This window comes from Sus scrofa, chromosome 9 (assembly GCF_054392235.1).
Source record: "Sus scrofa isolate SSC_HxYL_T2T_F1_AM1 chromosome 9, Sscrofa_HxYL_maternal_Yorkshire_Landrace_v2.0, whole genome shotgun sequence".
Classification (NCBI taxonomy): domain Eukaryota; kingdom Metazoa; phylum Chordata; class Mammalia; order Artiodactyla; family Suidae; genus Sus; species Sus scrofa.
The window spans coordinates 121,007,260-121,022,560 of record NC_139391.1 but is presented as its reverse complement, the minus strand read 5'-3'; the positions used below and the strand labels follow the sequence as shown (position 1 = coordinate 121,022,560).

Genomic DNA, 15,301 nt, shown 5'->3' with positions numbered 1-15,301 from the left:
AAGGAGTTAAATCCTCCTGTTTATACCTCCCTAATCTCATTTTCTCCCTCCTTCCTTCCATGGAGGTGACTCCTATTCTGAATTGAGAATTTATCATTTCATGGATAATTTTATACTATTTCTAAACAATTTTGTTTGTTTTGTTTTGTTTTGTCTTTTTTTTTTTTTTTTTTTTTTGTCTTTTCTAGGGCTGCTCCCGCAACATATGGAGGTTCCCAGGCTAGGGGTCTAATCGGAGCTGTAGCCACCAGCCTGTGCCAGAGCCACAGCACCTCAGGATGCGAGCCTCGTCTGCAACCTACACCACAGCTCATGGCAACACCGGATCCTTAACCCACTGAGTGAGGCCAGGGATCAAACCCGCAACCTCATGGTTCCTAGTCGGATTCGTTAACCACTGAGCCACGACGGGAACTCCAACAATTTTGTTTTGAATGTTTCAGCTTGCATTTTCATTCAGCATTGTTTTTGAGATGTATCCAAATTTATACCTGTTTCAAGTTCATTTATTTTAACTGCTTTTATCAGATACCATTGTATGATAACTCATGTCATATAGTAAATAAATATGTATATAATTGTTTATTCCTTTTCCTATTGATGAACATTTAGGCTTTTTTGATGTTTTATTATTACACACAGTGCTATACATTCTTATCTTCTTGTGCACATGCATGAAAGTTATACCTAGAAATAGTATTTGTGGGTTAAAGGTATGTCTTGACTATTATTTTTAAGACATTTGCCCTTATTAATTCTAACAAAGTTTCCCTAGGGTATTAGAGACTTTCATAAAGATTTGTCTAGCTGGTTAAGAGAAGACCAATTCTTGGTAATAGAGAAGGAAGACTTAAATGCCAGTTCCACTATAAATGATTGAGATGATACCTTATATCCTAAATATGATTAGATGCTAGGCAGTAAAAGAAAGAAGAAAGGAGTATAGAGGAGAAAAAAGCATAAGTGAACCTTTTGTTTTTTCTGTGGTGGGATTAGGGAAATACTGTTTTTAGGCCATAAAAAACAACCTTTCTAAATTTAGAATGGAAATGAGATGAGGAAGTGGAGATAGGCAGGAACCCTTGCTTTCTACCTGGCTTTCAGAAAAGGTTATTAAAGTAACATAAACATTAGCAAAATAAAACTCATTTCCTTAAATCAATAAAGAATAAAGTTTTTTTCCAACCTAACCTAGATATAATTAAAAATTTCCCCAGTGGATGAAAGTTTAGCCCAATTTTTCTCAAATATGAATGTGCATATAAATTACCTAAGCATCTGTTAAAGTTCAAGTTCTAATTCAGTAAGGCTGGTGTGAGACCAGAAATTCTGCATTTCTAATGAGTTCGCTAGTGATGCTGATGCTTGCCAGTCTTTGGCGTATACTTTGACTAGCAAGGGTCTAGATAGATTTCCATTTATCTCAGTACTTAATTTTTTTCTGACTGGAATCCCTTTGAAAAGCCTGGGTTGGCTTATATTTTTAAACATCGTTTCTCTGTTTATTGAGTGTTGAAAATTGAGAAACTCCTGATGGGCTTTTTTTTTTTTTTTTTTTTTTAAAGAAATAAGGAGTTCCTGCTGTGGCACAGTAGGTTGAGAATTCAGCTGCACCATCCCGGGTTGCTGCAGAACTTGGGTTTGGTCACCAGCCCTGCACAGTGGGTTAAAGGATCTGTCATTGTGGTATAGGTCACCAGCTGCCACTCATATTCAATCCCTGGCCCAGGAACTTCCATATGCCAAGGTGTGGCCATAAAAAAAAAAAAGAAAGAAAGAAAAAGAAATGAATTAGAATGACATAAAATATAAATATAAGAATGTATATACATACTAAGCGTAAATATCTGTCATGATGTTATATATCCATTTGAATGTATATGTGTACTGGGTCATGATGTAAAATACATTTCTTTCTTTCTTTTTTCTTTTTATGGCCACATATGCAGCATGTGGAAGTTCCCAGGCTAGGGGTCAAATTGGAGCTGCAGCTGCCAGCCTACACCACAGAACACAGGATCCCAGCCACATCTATGACCTATACCACAGCTCATGGCAACACCAGATACTTAACCCACTGAGCGAGGCCAGGGATTGAACACTCATCCTCATGGATACTAGTTGGGTTCATTACCACTGAGCCACAGTGGAAACTGCTACATTTCTTCTTATAGGAAGTGGTTAGAGGTTTAAAAAGCAATGTCTTATATGACAGCCAAAGGCAACTAATGATTTTAGTCTTATCAGTAAAGACATTATACCTCTTTTCTTTTCCTACTAGTTTTGGCTGCTTTGTGGCATATCCCAGGCCAGGGATCAGTTCCGAGCCACAGTTGCAGCCTAGGCTGCACTGCAGAGATGCCACCGATCCTGTTGTGCCACAGCAGGAACTCCCATTATACCATTTTTTTTTTTTCCTTTTTAAGATCACATTTGTGACCTACGGAATCCCTGGGCTAGGGGTTGAATCAGGTGTAGCTGCTGTCCTGTACCACAGCCATAGCATCCCTGTTGCTTTGGGATCCAAGCCGCATGTGCACCCTACACTGCAGCTTGCAGCACATCAGATCCTTAACCCACTGTGTGAGGCCAGGGATCAAACCATATCCCTAGTCAAGTTCTTCACCTGCTGAGCCACAATGGGAATTCACCCATTATATTCTGTTTTAACCTTGTTACAGAACTAGAGGAAGTTATCTTAGAGATCTAAGTGTGGGGTGGATTTCTCATTTTACTTTTTATCAGAATGTGGAGAGTAAGGGAATGAGAGACCAGCGATTGGACCTTCAGAGAAGAGCAGCAGAAACCAGTGATGATGACCTCATCCCATTTGGAGACCGACCAACAGTATCTCGGTTTGGTGCCATTTCTCGAACTTCCAAAACAATGTATCAGAGTGCTGGCCCAATGCAGGCTATGGCACCTCAGGGAGCTCCCACAAAGTCTATTAACATTTCAGGTAAGACTCTCAGAGATGAGCTGATTTAGAGGGTTCATATTCATGATTCCTAACACCACCTACTTCCCATTAACCATCAATGCTTTTTATAATCTTCCAGAGCAGTCGTCTTTAAATTTTTCTGTGGAATTATCCCTATGTAATTATAACCCAGAGAATTCTAGGGGTACAAATTAAAATGTCTGTATATAAAGATAACCTGTGTTTTTTAAAAAGCTTCATTGCTTTTGCCAAAATAATATATCTCATTGTTTTAAATTCAAACAAAAGAGAAAATTACAAAGATTGATGTTTTAGTGGGAAAAAACAAACATCAGTACCCTGTTACCATTTTGGTAGACATTTTTCAAGATAGCTGTGTACATAGTATGCCTGTGTCTTTTTGATTATGGCTGCCTTAAAAGTAGATAATCGTATAGTAATTTAAATAGCACTTAAATTACTCTCTTACAGATTACAGTCCCTATGGAACCCATGGTGGCTGGGGAGGTTCTCCATATTCACCTCATCAAAACATACCTTCTCAGGGACACTTCAGTGAGAGGTATAAGTCACTCTTTTTGCTTTTACAAGCTTTTAAAATTATTCAGCTTACTGTGTTTCTCTAGTCAATAATATTTTTAAAAAATAAAATTTTAAATTTATTCCACACTTTTTTTGCCCACAAAAGGGAGAGAATATCTATGTCAGAAGTGGCCAGTCGTGGAAAACCCCTTCCATCTGCTGAGAGGGAACAGCTACGACTAGAATTACAGCAACTAAACCATCAAATTAGCCAACAGACCCAGCTACGTGGACTAGAGGTACCAGCCTAGAGATATTTTTTCATTCCAGTTTTTGGAGAGTTTTCAAAGAGATTTTAAAAGGAGGAACTTATGTATTATATATATTTTATGTGTATATATAAACTCCTTTTGTATATTTTATATAGCATTTTAGATAATCTAGAAATTTTATTTATTTTTTTTAGCCATGCCCACTGCATGCAGAAGTCCTGAGCCAGGGATCAAACCTGTGCCACAGCAGTGACAATGCTGGATCCTTAACCCACTGAGCCACCAGGAAACTCCCTGGAAATTTTAGATTATCTAAAATATTATATAAAATAAAATATATAAAATGAGCTTATACTCCCTGATGGCACATTTCTTTTTTTCTTTTTAGGGCCATACCCACGGCATATGGAAATTGCCAAGCTAAGGGTTGAATCAGAGCTACAGCTGCCAGCCTATGCCACAACCATAGCAACACCAGATCCGACCCCCATCTGTACTCTACATGGCAGTTTGTGGTAATGCCAGGTCATTAACCCACTGCACAAGGCCAGGGATCAAACCCACGTCCTCATGGATACTATGTTAGGTATTTGAGCTGCTGAGCCACAGCGGGAACTCTAAGATTTGTTTTTTTTGTTTATTTTTATCTTTTTAGGGCCGCACCCACAGCATATCAAGGCCAGGGATCAAACTTGTATCCCCTTGGGTGCTAGTCAAATTGTTTCTGCTGAGCCACATGGGAACTCCCAAGATTTGTTTTTAGTTTATCATATTTTCTTTAATTAAAAATTTATCTTGGAGTTCCCACTGTGGTGTAGTGAGTTAAGAATCTGACTGCAGCAGCTCAGGTCACCACGAAGGCACAGGTTCCATCCCTTGCCTGACACAGTGAGTTAAAGGATCCAGTGTTGCTGCAGTTGTGGCATAGGTCACAGCTGCACCTCAGATTCAATACCTGTTCCAGGAACTTGTATATGTCATGGGTATGGCCATTACAAAAAAAAATTCTCCCACTTCTTTTAATTTTTAGCATCTTTATTAAGTAGAAGCTTGGAACTTTTTTTTTTCTTTTTTTGTCCTTTTTTAGGGCCACACCCACGGCATATGGAGGTTCCCAGACTAGGGGTTGAGTCAGAGGTATAGCTGCCAGCCTACACCAGAGCCACAGCAACATGGAATCCGAGGCATGTCTGCCACCTACACCACAGCTCATGGCAATGCTGGATCCTTAACCCACTGAGCAAGGCCAGGGATCAAACCTCGGTCCTCAAGAATGCTAGGCGGGTTTGTTAATCACTGAGCCACAACAAGAACTCCCAGAAGCTTGGAACTTTGACCTAAAAAAATAATAGCACCTTTCATTAATATAGTTCTTTCAGTTTATAAAATACTATCACATACCTTGTTTGACAAGGAGGTCAAGTAGGTGGTATTGCTGAAGGATATGAGATGAGTTTCACAGAGGTTGGAATATGAACCCAAATCTTCAAACTCCAAATTCAGTCTTCTTTTCACCATGCTACCTGATAATTAAGAGAAACCAAATATCAGAAAACAATTCTTAAAAGTTCCTCAAGAAAGACTAGGTTTTTTTTTGTATTATGCTTTGCATGAGAACACATTAGTTGAATATGGAAAACTAAAGGCATTCTAGTGATAGTTCTCAAGAAAAAGATAATCTTAGAATGTTAGTCTTTATCTTTCTACCAAGATCTTTAATAGTAAGTAATATGTTGCTTCAGAAATAAATTTCTAACTAATTCTTAGACTTTAGTAGGAAGATCAATAGGAGGGGTTTTTTGGTTTGTTTTTGAACATGTGTCTTGCTTGTGCTCTTATGTAAGCAATAAGATTTAGAAATAAAAAGCTAGAGTTCCCGTCGCAGCTCAGAGGTAACGAACCCGACTAGTAGCCATGAGGATGCGAATTTGATCCTGGCCTCGCTTAAGGATCAGCATTGCTGTGAGCTGTGGTGTAGGTCACAGACACGACTTGGATCTCGTGTGGCTGTGGCTCTGGCGTAGGCCGGCAGCTACAGCTCTGATTGGACCCCTAGCCTGGGAACCTACATATGCTGCGGGTGCAGCCCTAAAAAGACGCCAAAGAGAAAAAAGAAGTGGCTGAACTCCTTTGTGGTGCAGTAGGTTAAGGATCCAGCAAAAGGGAAAAAACCTATATAGTATTCATGTTTGTCTCCCGTTTCAGTTGCTTTATTTACATTGTTAAAATTTTCTTGCTGATTCATATTGTGGAAAAAAGAATGTTGTATTTATTATGTTCATCTTTATAGCTGATTAATTTGTTAAAAGATTGGACCTTGTGCAGGGTTGTTGGTATAGTGGTGAGGATAGCTGCCTTCCAAGATTGGACTTTTAACTCCAGAAAGCAATATTCCTTATCCTGCTACTTCATGGCTTTTTTTTTTTTTTTGGCTTTTCAGGGTCATACTCGCGGCATATGGAGGTCCCTAGGCTAGGGGTCCAGTTGGAGCTACAGCTGCTGGCCTACACCACAGCCACAGCAATGCCAGATCTGAGCCGCGTCTGCGACCTATAGCACAGCTCACAGCAACGCCAGACCCTTAAACCACCGAGCAAGGCCAAAGATCGAAACCTCAATCTCATGGTTCCTATTCGGATTTGTTTCCACTGCTCATGGCTTTTTTTTAAGTTGAGATTTCTAGACCCATTTTCTATTCCGAAAGAATATTAGCATTATTTGGAACCATGGCACATGTTTAACTCACTGTAGTTAAAAGTCCTTGGCATTACTGCAGTTTGACTAAAATAAACTATAAAATTTACTCCAGAGAAAATTCAGTTTAAAAAAGGGGAGTTTCAGAGTTCCCATTGTGGCTCAGCAGGTTAACAACCCAACTAGTATCCATGAGGATGCAGGTTCGGTCATTGGTCTTCCTCAGTGGGTTAAGAATCCAGCGTTGCCCCAAACTAGGTCACAGATGTGGCTCAGATCTGGCCTTGATATGGCTGTGGCGTGGGCTGGGTGCTGCTCCGATCAGCCCCTAGCCTGGGAACTTCCATATGCCATGGCTATGGCTATAAAGTTGGGGGAAGAGGGGAGGGCATTCCCTGGGGCCTACCAGGTTAAGGGTCTCGCATCATCATTGCTGTGGCGCTGGTTCAGTTGTCGGCCCGAGAACTTTTGCATGCTTAAGGCACAGCCCAAAAATTTAAAAAAATAAAAATAAAAAAGGATGGGGAAAAAAGCACGTTTATAGTTGACTTCTCTTTCAAATAAGAAAATAAAAAGAGCAACTTTTTTTTTTTTTGTCTTTTTGCTATTTCATGGGCCGCTCCCAGGGCATATGGAGGTTCCCAGGCTAGGGGTCCAATCGGAGCTGTAGCTACCGGCCTACACCAGAGCCACAGCAACACGGGATCCGAGCTGCGTCTGCAACCTACACCACAGCTCACGACAATGCCGGATCCTTAACCCACTGAGCAAGGGCAGGAACTGAACCCTCAACCTCATGGTTCCTAGTCATATTCGTTAACCACTGCGCCACGACGGGAACTCCTAAAAAGAGCAACTTATACCAAATATTAAATTGTTGTTCCCTAAATATAAATCCCCTGTATTTTTTTTTTTTTTTTATTCAAATGGTACTCAAAGAAACAGTGCCTTATTTTTATTGGAAATGTCTGAGTAATAAGCTACTTTAACACTAAGGTCTGGAATTGGGCCTGGTCATTTTGTGTATGGTGTGAAATATGTTGAGCTGTATATGTGCTTGGCTTTATGCACTAGGCTGTTAGTAACAGGCTGGTGTTGCAGAGGGAGGCGAACACCCTGGCAAGCCAGTCACAGCCCCCACCACCACCTCCAAAATGGCCTGGAATGATCTCAAGTGAGCAGTTGAGCTTGGAATTGCACCAGGTGGAAAGGGAAATCGGGAAGAGAACCCGAGAACTGAGTATGGTAAGTGTTAAGGTGGGAAAAAAGAGGGAAAGTAAAAGGAAAGCCTCTGTGTAGTTGTGTCATAGAACTCATGGTTCTAGAGTTCTGGAATGATCTAGAGCTGTAGAATCATCACCCCAAGGCACTGCAGTGGGTGGTTAATACTTAGAATAAGTGGCATGAAGATGGGCTGCCTCCCTATTTTGTATTTCTCTCCTCATTCCCTTTTGATTTGAGTGTGTTCTTTGTCTTAGTTTTCTACATTACAAAAAACTTGTAGGGAAAACAAGATAGTTATCTGGAAGTTACTGAATTTCTCTTAAAAATACTGATTAAGGAAGCGGCTGGTTTAGTGTTTTTTGCAAAACCATCATGAAATAACATTTTAGGTTTCACAGATCTTAAGTTATTGATAACCTATTTTTGGTCAAGAGTGAGATACCATCTACATATTCTTTCCTGTGGAAGTGTATCAATAGATATGCTTAGGGTTTGTTTCATAGTGCAAGAACATTCATTTCAGTAAATTTTGAATCTTTGGAGATTGCATGGTAATTGATTTTTCTCTTGCGTAGTTTTCACATTCTTTTTAAGTAAACAGATGTTGAAAAAAATAATAATGTATTGGGGAAATATAAAAAATATAAATAAAATTTTAAAATTACATGAACAGATGAGATATTTCGGTTTTTTGTTTGCAGTAAGTATGTTATAGGTGCTTATTAATTTTTTTTTTTTTTTCCGGTTTTTAGGGCCTTACCTGTGGCATATGGAGGTTCCCGGGCTAGGGGTCCAATCTGAGCCACAACCACAGCAACACAAGATCTGAGCTGCATCTGTGACGTATACCACAGCTCATGGCAACACCAGATCCTTAACCCACTGAGGGAGGCCAGGGATTGAACCTACAACCTCATGGTTTCTAGTTGGATTCGTTTCCGCTGTGCTACCACGGGAATGCTGGTGCTTCCTACATTTTGACTTTTTTCTGAGTTAGCAGGTTTTTTTGTGAAATTTCTCTTCCTGGTTGTCCAGCTTGGGTAGTGAGCAAGTGGACTCTACTCCATTATGTTTTTGGATGTGTATCTCTTTTAGTCTGCCTACTTCTTTGGTCATTTTATAGAACTAAATATGATTTCTCTTCAGTGTTTTGTATTATCTATATCCAGTCTCTTTTCCATTAGCACCATTAAATAGAATATAATTGAATTTATTTCATTTTCTTTCAAAGGAGAACCAGTGTTCTCTGGACATGAAAAGCAAATTGAATACAAGTAAGCAAGCAGAAAATGGACAACCAGAACCACAAAATAAAGTTCCAGCTGAGGACCTTACATTGACATTCAGGTAAAGAAAGGGACATTTGCATAATCTTATATAGTCATGACAGCATTATCCTCAGAAATATAATTTGATTTCTGAAATATTATTCTGTATATATTGAGAAAAGAGTTTTTGCATAAATTTAGGAGTTAATAAAACCTATATTAGATCAAACCCAAGGTTGAATTATCTGTTAATACCTAACAAATGAAACAAAGGAGATTTTCTGCTTCCATCGCCTTCCCCTTGTTTTTGTTTGTTTTTGCTTTTTAGGGCTACACCCTCAACATGGAAGTTCCCAGGCTAGGGGTCAAATTGCTGCAGCTGCCAGCCTTGGCCACAGCCACAGAAATGCCAGATCCAAGCTGCATCTACACCCTACACCTCAGCTTGTGGCAATGCTGGACCCTTCACCTACTGAGTGAGGCCAGGGATCAAACCCACATCTTCATGGATACTAGTCAGATTCCTTACCTCCAAGCCACAATAAGAACTCCTGGCTATTTAAATCCATGCATTATTCTGGGTTCAAAATAATTTTTTACACTAGGAAACTCGCCGAAGCAGGGGTCAGCACTTTTCCTTAAAGGCCAGATAGTAAATATTTAAAATTATGAGTCTTACCATGTCTGTCAACTCTCATTCCGCTATTGTAATGTGAAAGCAGCCAGAGACAATGTGTAAACAAATGAGTGGGCTGTGTTCTAGTAAAACTGTTTAACAAAAACAGCTAGCTTGCCTTAGTTTGCCAACCGCTATGCCAAAGCATGAATATGGAGCTGTACTTTAAAGTTTTAAAGACATTCATATATTTTTCATATTGTTAAAAGAAAGGCCCTGAAGTTCTTGTCATGGCTCAGCAGTTAGCGAACCTGACTAGCAACCATGAGGACTCATCCCTGGCCTCGCTCAGTGGGTTAAAGATCCGGCGTTGCCATGAGCTGTGGCATAGGTTCACAGGTGCGGCTCGGATCCCGTGTTGCTGTGGCTCTGGCATAGGACAGCAGCTACAGCTCTGATTGGACCCTTAGCCTGGGAACCTCCATGTGGCAGGGGTGCAGCCCTAAAAAGACCAAAAAAAAAAAAGTCCCTATTTTACACTACTAAATAATCATTTTTATCTTTTTTTTAAAAATTCTAAATTTTTTTTTTTTTTTTTTAATGTTAACAGTGATGTGCCGAATGGATCAGCCTTGACACAAGAGAATATCAGCCTCCTATCAAACAAGACCAGCTCTCTGAACCTGTCAGAGGACCCCGAGGGAGGAGGGGACAATAATGACTCCCAGAGATCAGGAGTTACACCCAGTTCTGCTCCCTAAAATATGAGGAGTCCTACTTTTATCTTCTGCTCCTAACCAATTTGTGGGGCATAGGGGTAGGAAAACGGATAATTTCTAAACCTTTTCTCTGAGGATGGTCAGAGAAATCCAGGAAAAGCACCGGAGGCAATGTGCACAAACACCACTACTAAAAACAAACCCTGCACATAGTTCACATTAATGCATTTTTTAATTTAAGAAAAAGAAAATTAGCAGTATCTGCAAGCAATTCAGATTAAATTTGTTTTTGTTCTGTGAATGAACTTTATTTTAATAACTTTGGACGCCTTGGATCCAGGGCTTTAAAAAAAAGATATTATATATACACTCTGTTTGATTAATTGTATGATCTTAATGAAGTAGGTTTTTCTTGTATTTTGGTATTATTACATACCCAGTGTCTAATTCCTTACCTCGAATCCTTTCCAACTCTTATAACTCCGTAAATTACAGTAGACAAAAAGCACCGGCCTTTTCTGAGAATTCTATGGTGCTTGAGAAACAGACAGTAATAGACTAATTATTAGAAAATGTGCAGCAAACCAACATTTCAGAAGAGCTGTTATTTGGAAGCCATACTTTGCTTTCCTTTTCTGGGTCAGTAGCTTCATGTGTAGGTAGGTTTTTCACATGGCATTAAAACTTTTTCTTTTGTTCAGGAGGGCTTTATTTCTTTTTGAAAACTTCATTTCTGTATTACAGACCCTTTCTCTTAATGCAGTCAGAAATCTGAGCCAGTTTTTAGATTGCTTAATTAGATTTAAATGAAGATTGTTTTGAGGATGAACTGTAATTTATTAGCACCGAAAATATCTGCTTGGTTTATTACCTGTATTTAGCTGATGGTTGTATATTGAGAGCTGTGCTTTTCCAAAATGAACTTTTACTGAAATCATACAATGTTCAAAAAACCAAGACAGTTGACTATGTTACTTAAAATGAGCAGAGCCACATTATTTCAATGGATGCTTTTGTTTTACTCTCAAAAACCAAAAGTATAAAATTCCTATATACTGGAGCCCTTGGCTTTCAGAAAGATTTGGCAAATACAAACTGCCTGGATCTTAAAGTTAGTTTACTAATTGATCAGTTGTTGCTGTTTAGAATCACTAGCACAAGTAGGTAGTAACTACCTAGAAGTGAGTTTTTGTAATCTTGGCTTTACAGTATTGAAAAAATTCTTCATGAAAATGTTGAAAATAATAAGGAAGACGTTCTGCTGCACATATTCTAATGCCACATGTCTATACTGAACTAAGACCATATAAAACGTGTTTAGTGGGGAATATTTGATACAGTCACCCTTCCTATCCCTATGTTTCCCTAATTTTTTAAAAACTTCCCTCTGGATTATACTGCTAAAACAGAAAGCACTGGTTATGTAATAAGTTACTGCATTGCTTTGGTTGGGTAAAAGCAAGAAGTTTGTATTTTTCTTGTTTCTTATTTTCTTAACCCTTAACTCCTGCTGAGGTCATAAATAACAACCTCAGTCTAAGCTTTGTGTCCATCATACTGTTAAATGAAACAAAGGGTGGGGGGTGTAATACAGTCCTGCCATTGCCTACCAGTAGGAGAGTCCAAACAGAACACTCTTTTGAGTAGCAATTATTTAATTTGCCCAGTCAAGGCACCGTGTTTATATACTATTTCACATTGAATTTGATTATGCCCTACAGACCTGGCTGGTCAAGGATTTGATATACACATATTGGCTTGGGATTCGAGCTTTCTTTTTTATTTAAATAAAAATTTATATATATTATATATATACAGATATACATAGCTATATCTGTATATATATTGGGTATGTTTTATGGATTTTTTCGCGAGCGCAGCTGTTGCAATAAAATGACTGATTGGGAGGTAGAAGCACTGAATGAAGATGAGGCATTTTATCAGTTGATATCCATATTTTCATTTTTTTTTAAATACACTTGCTTGTTTGCCTTTTTTGTTTGTTTTCTTTGTGTGTGTGCTTAATATAACCCCCTTACATTTAATCTTTAAGTGCTTATTGTTTTTGGGGGGAGAAGGAGAGAAACTTTTTTATGTCTGACAGAGTCCCAAGGTTTTCCATTTCTCTTTATAACCGTAAAAGGCAACATTCTTGGCCTCTAACCTTCTGTAGGCAGATTTGGGCAGATCTTATTTCTCCTTTAGCTAATTCCTAGATTTTAGAAGCAATTTTGGTTCAACTTTGAACTCAAAATGATCTGGTATTGCAAAGGAATTTATAGGTATTGATTTTGTTGATGTTTGGAATAAAAGTAAAATTCCATTTTGAGTATCTAATGAAACTCCTAATAACTCATTAAATTGTTATTCTTGCTTATTTCTGTCGAATACACTCATTTTTGCTTTCACCATTTTGATTTTGTAAGCTGGGCAGGAACAGGAGTTAACTTACATAGTATCCCTAGTCTGAATAAAACCAGAGAAGCTACTGTTTTGAATTGACTTTAAATAGTCTCTTTCTCTTTTTAAGTTGTTTTCATGTACTGGGGATTGGGCCGGCGTGGGGGGGGGGGGCGATCTCTTAAATTGTAGCCTTAATTTTAGCTATACCTCTCTAAGGCCCCACACTCTAGAGGAAATCTGGGTGGGTAGAAAGGCAGAAGAAGGGTATACGGCCCCGTTGTGCCTGTAAGTTACCTATTTTAAATTGGTTATTCTGCCTTACCTCATGGGAATTCGTACAACTTTTCTAATGCTCACAGTTTTAGGAATTCAATAAAACATTTAAATTTTGGTTGGGGAGATTATTTTTGTTTGTTTTTGTTTTTTTTTCCCTTTTCTCTGTGGTAGACCTTTTGGTATGATGTGCCTATGAGGGTAAATGGCCTATTTGAACAAAACTGATTGAGTCTTTAACTGCTTTTTGTTTAAAATCTGTGATTTTTCTGGCTTTTTAAATTTATTCCTTTAGAGACAGTTAAAAGGTGAAACCAAATAGGAAATAACAGTTTTTATGCTATTTTTTCAAATATTAATTTCTTCTGAGGATTGACTGTTTACTTTTCACTGAATTCAAAAGCGTGACTCAGACATCTCAGATGAACATGAATAGTTCTGAGAAGGCTAAGGTAGAAGTAATAAACATTGTGTTCAGTCTTACTTGGATAACAAAACCAGAATTTTATTACACCTAGGAGTATGAAAGAACTTTGTCTGTTTCTTGCTTCAAGGGGTCTCTGGAAAAGGGTGGAACTGAGAATTAGATATCTAGATTCAATTTACTGACCTACATGTAGTTCTTTTGCCTTACTTGTAGAGACTGTCCTAAGTTTAATACCTGCCATGTCTTTAGTAATTTACAGAGGCTGAAGTGACCAAAGAGCCATTCCTTATTACTTTTCTAATCAAAAGAGAAGTTAGTTATGTTTCTAGTAACTAGAACTATTATTATTCAAATAATAAGACACTTTCTAATGCCAGCTACAAAATATTCAAACTACTCAGAACGTATAAATTTTATTTGGTACAGCATTAAATGTGGTTGATTCCCTTCTCCCATCTTATTTCCCTTCCTTCCTCCTAGTCTTGCTCATGGTTTTTTGTTTTGTTTTGGGTTTTTTGGTTTTTTTGGTTTTCTGCTTAAAAGACATAAAAGTGATATGACTCTCAGTTGCTACCCTGAATATGTAACTCCATCAGACTTTTCATAGGTCTTCAAGACTGGAGTTCAAAGTTTGTTTTTCAGGCCCTTCTCTATCTTGCAAATTCCCCTTGATTTACCCACTGCCCTCCCCAATCTGCAACAGTGACAGTTTGCTGCCTCAAAACAGAGCATTCAAATGAATTCGCTTAGCCAATAACTTCTGTGAAGTTGCCTTTTCTAATGGTGTTATTACTCAGTGATGCACAAATGTGGTATTTGCCCTACTGGTAGGCAAACAAAGGTCTGGTTAGGAATGGAAACCTGTGGTTTTCTTTAAAGGAGAGCCAAAGACTTGTGCTTTACTCTGTTTTGGTTTGGGAAGAAATAGCAGCCATTTTGATTGTGAAACCTTTTAGTATTTGAGTTGATTGTACTGTGTAAGTAGATGTATCTCAAGTTAACTGTCGAAGTTAACTGGCCTTATAAAATGTAAAAGTAATGAAAATTCATCAGTTTCTCCAAACCAGTGAATGTCATCTTTTACAATATTGTGTGTAAGCAGTCCTTCCTTTTACTAAGATTATTTTGTCATGATAGCATCTTGTGTTTTTGTTACTTTACTTGTGCTTAAAGGACAATCTCCTATCTCTCTGGTCAAGTCATGGGACTGAGTAAAAGGATTCATGAGCATATGACTGGTGAGAAATAATTATTTATAGTTAGTACATGTTAGGTTATTTTCAGATTCAGAGAAAAGTAGATTCTTCCACTAAAGAGTACTTGGTTGCTATTACTTATATACAGATGGCAATAGATGGAGATCTAATCATCTTTTTTCTGCTTTCTTTTTGTTTATTTTAAAGAACTGAGTAAAGGTTTCGTCTATAAAATCTATCTGTAAAAAGTATTTGTAATTTTTGTATTTCATTAAAAGGAAGGGCCTAGTTACTTTTTCGGGGAACGTAATAACCTGCCTGGAAATTAACTGTAGGGTTTACTTAGATTTGTACCCTAAAAGAGTCCAGTTGTGTTTATTTTTTATTGGTGATACATGGTTATACTGTTTGCAAGGAGATCTCTTCCCTGAAAAAGCTGCCTATCCTTTTAGATAAAAATTAGAGCTCCTAAACTAAGGCAGATTTCACATTCAGCATTAGCAATTGAACAAGCAAGCAGTCTACTACTGTCATCATTTTACATGACTGTCCATTTTGCTGGTCCACATGCATACCTTTCTGCCTTGAACAGCTATGATTTTTATATTTATTTGTTGCTTCAGCTCAGCTTTATGAAAATTTTCCTGCTGAAATTACTCAGAGTTGTAGGTGGGTTGCAGTTAATATTTTTAAAAATTCTTATTTCAACTTTTATGAGCCGCTTGAAAAAGAAAGCTCTTTTTGTC

At 38.1% G+C, this 15,301-nt stretch overlaps 1 protein-coding gene across 1 annotated transcript in view; it reads left to right on the top strand.

Moving 5' to 3' along the window:
• RC3H1 (ring finger and CCCH-type domains 1) overlaps nucleotides 1-10,507 on the top strand; it is a 50,099-nt gene extending 39,592 nt beyond the window's left edge. The window contains 7 exon segments of the mRNA XM_003357546.6: nucleotides 2,746-2,959; nucleotides 3,413-3,503; nucleotides 3,630-3,762; nucleotides 7,504-7,674; nucleotides 8,885-9,000; nucleotides 10,148-10,273; nucleotides 10,275-10,507. Of these exon segments, the coding sequence (XP_003357594.4) occupies nucleotides 2,746-2,959; nucleotides 3,413-3,503; nucleotides 3,630-3,762; nucleotides 7,504-7,674; nucleotides 8,885-9,000; nucleotides 10,148-10,273; nucleotides 10,275-10,305 (882 nt within the window). The 3' untranslated portion in view covers nucleotides 10,306-10,507.
• Nucleotides 10,508-15,301: the final 4,794 nt, after the last annotated feature.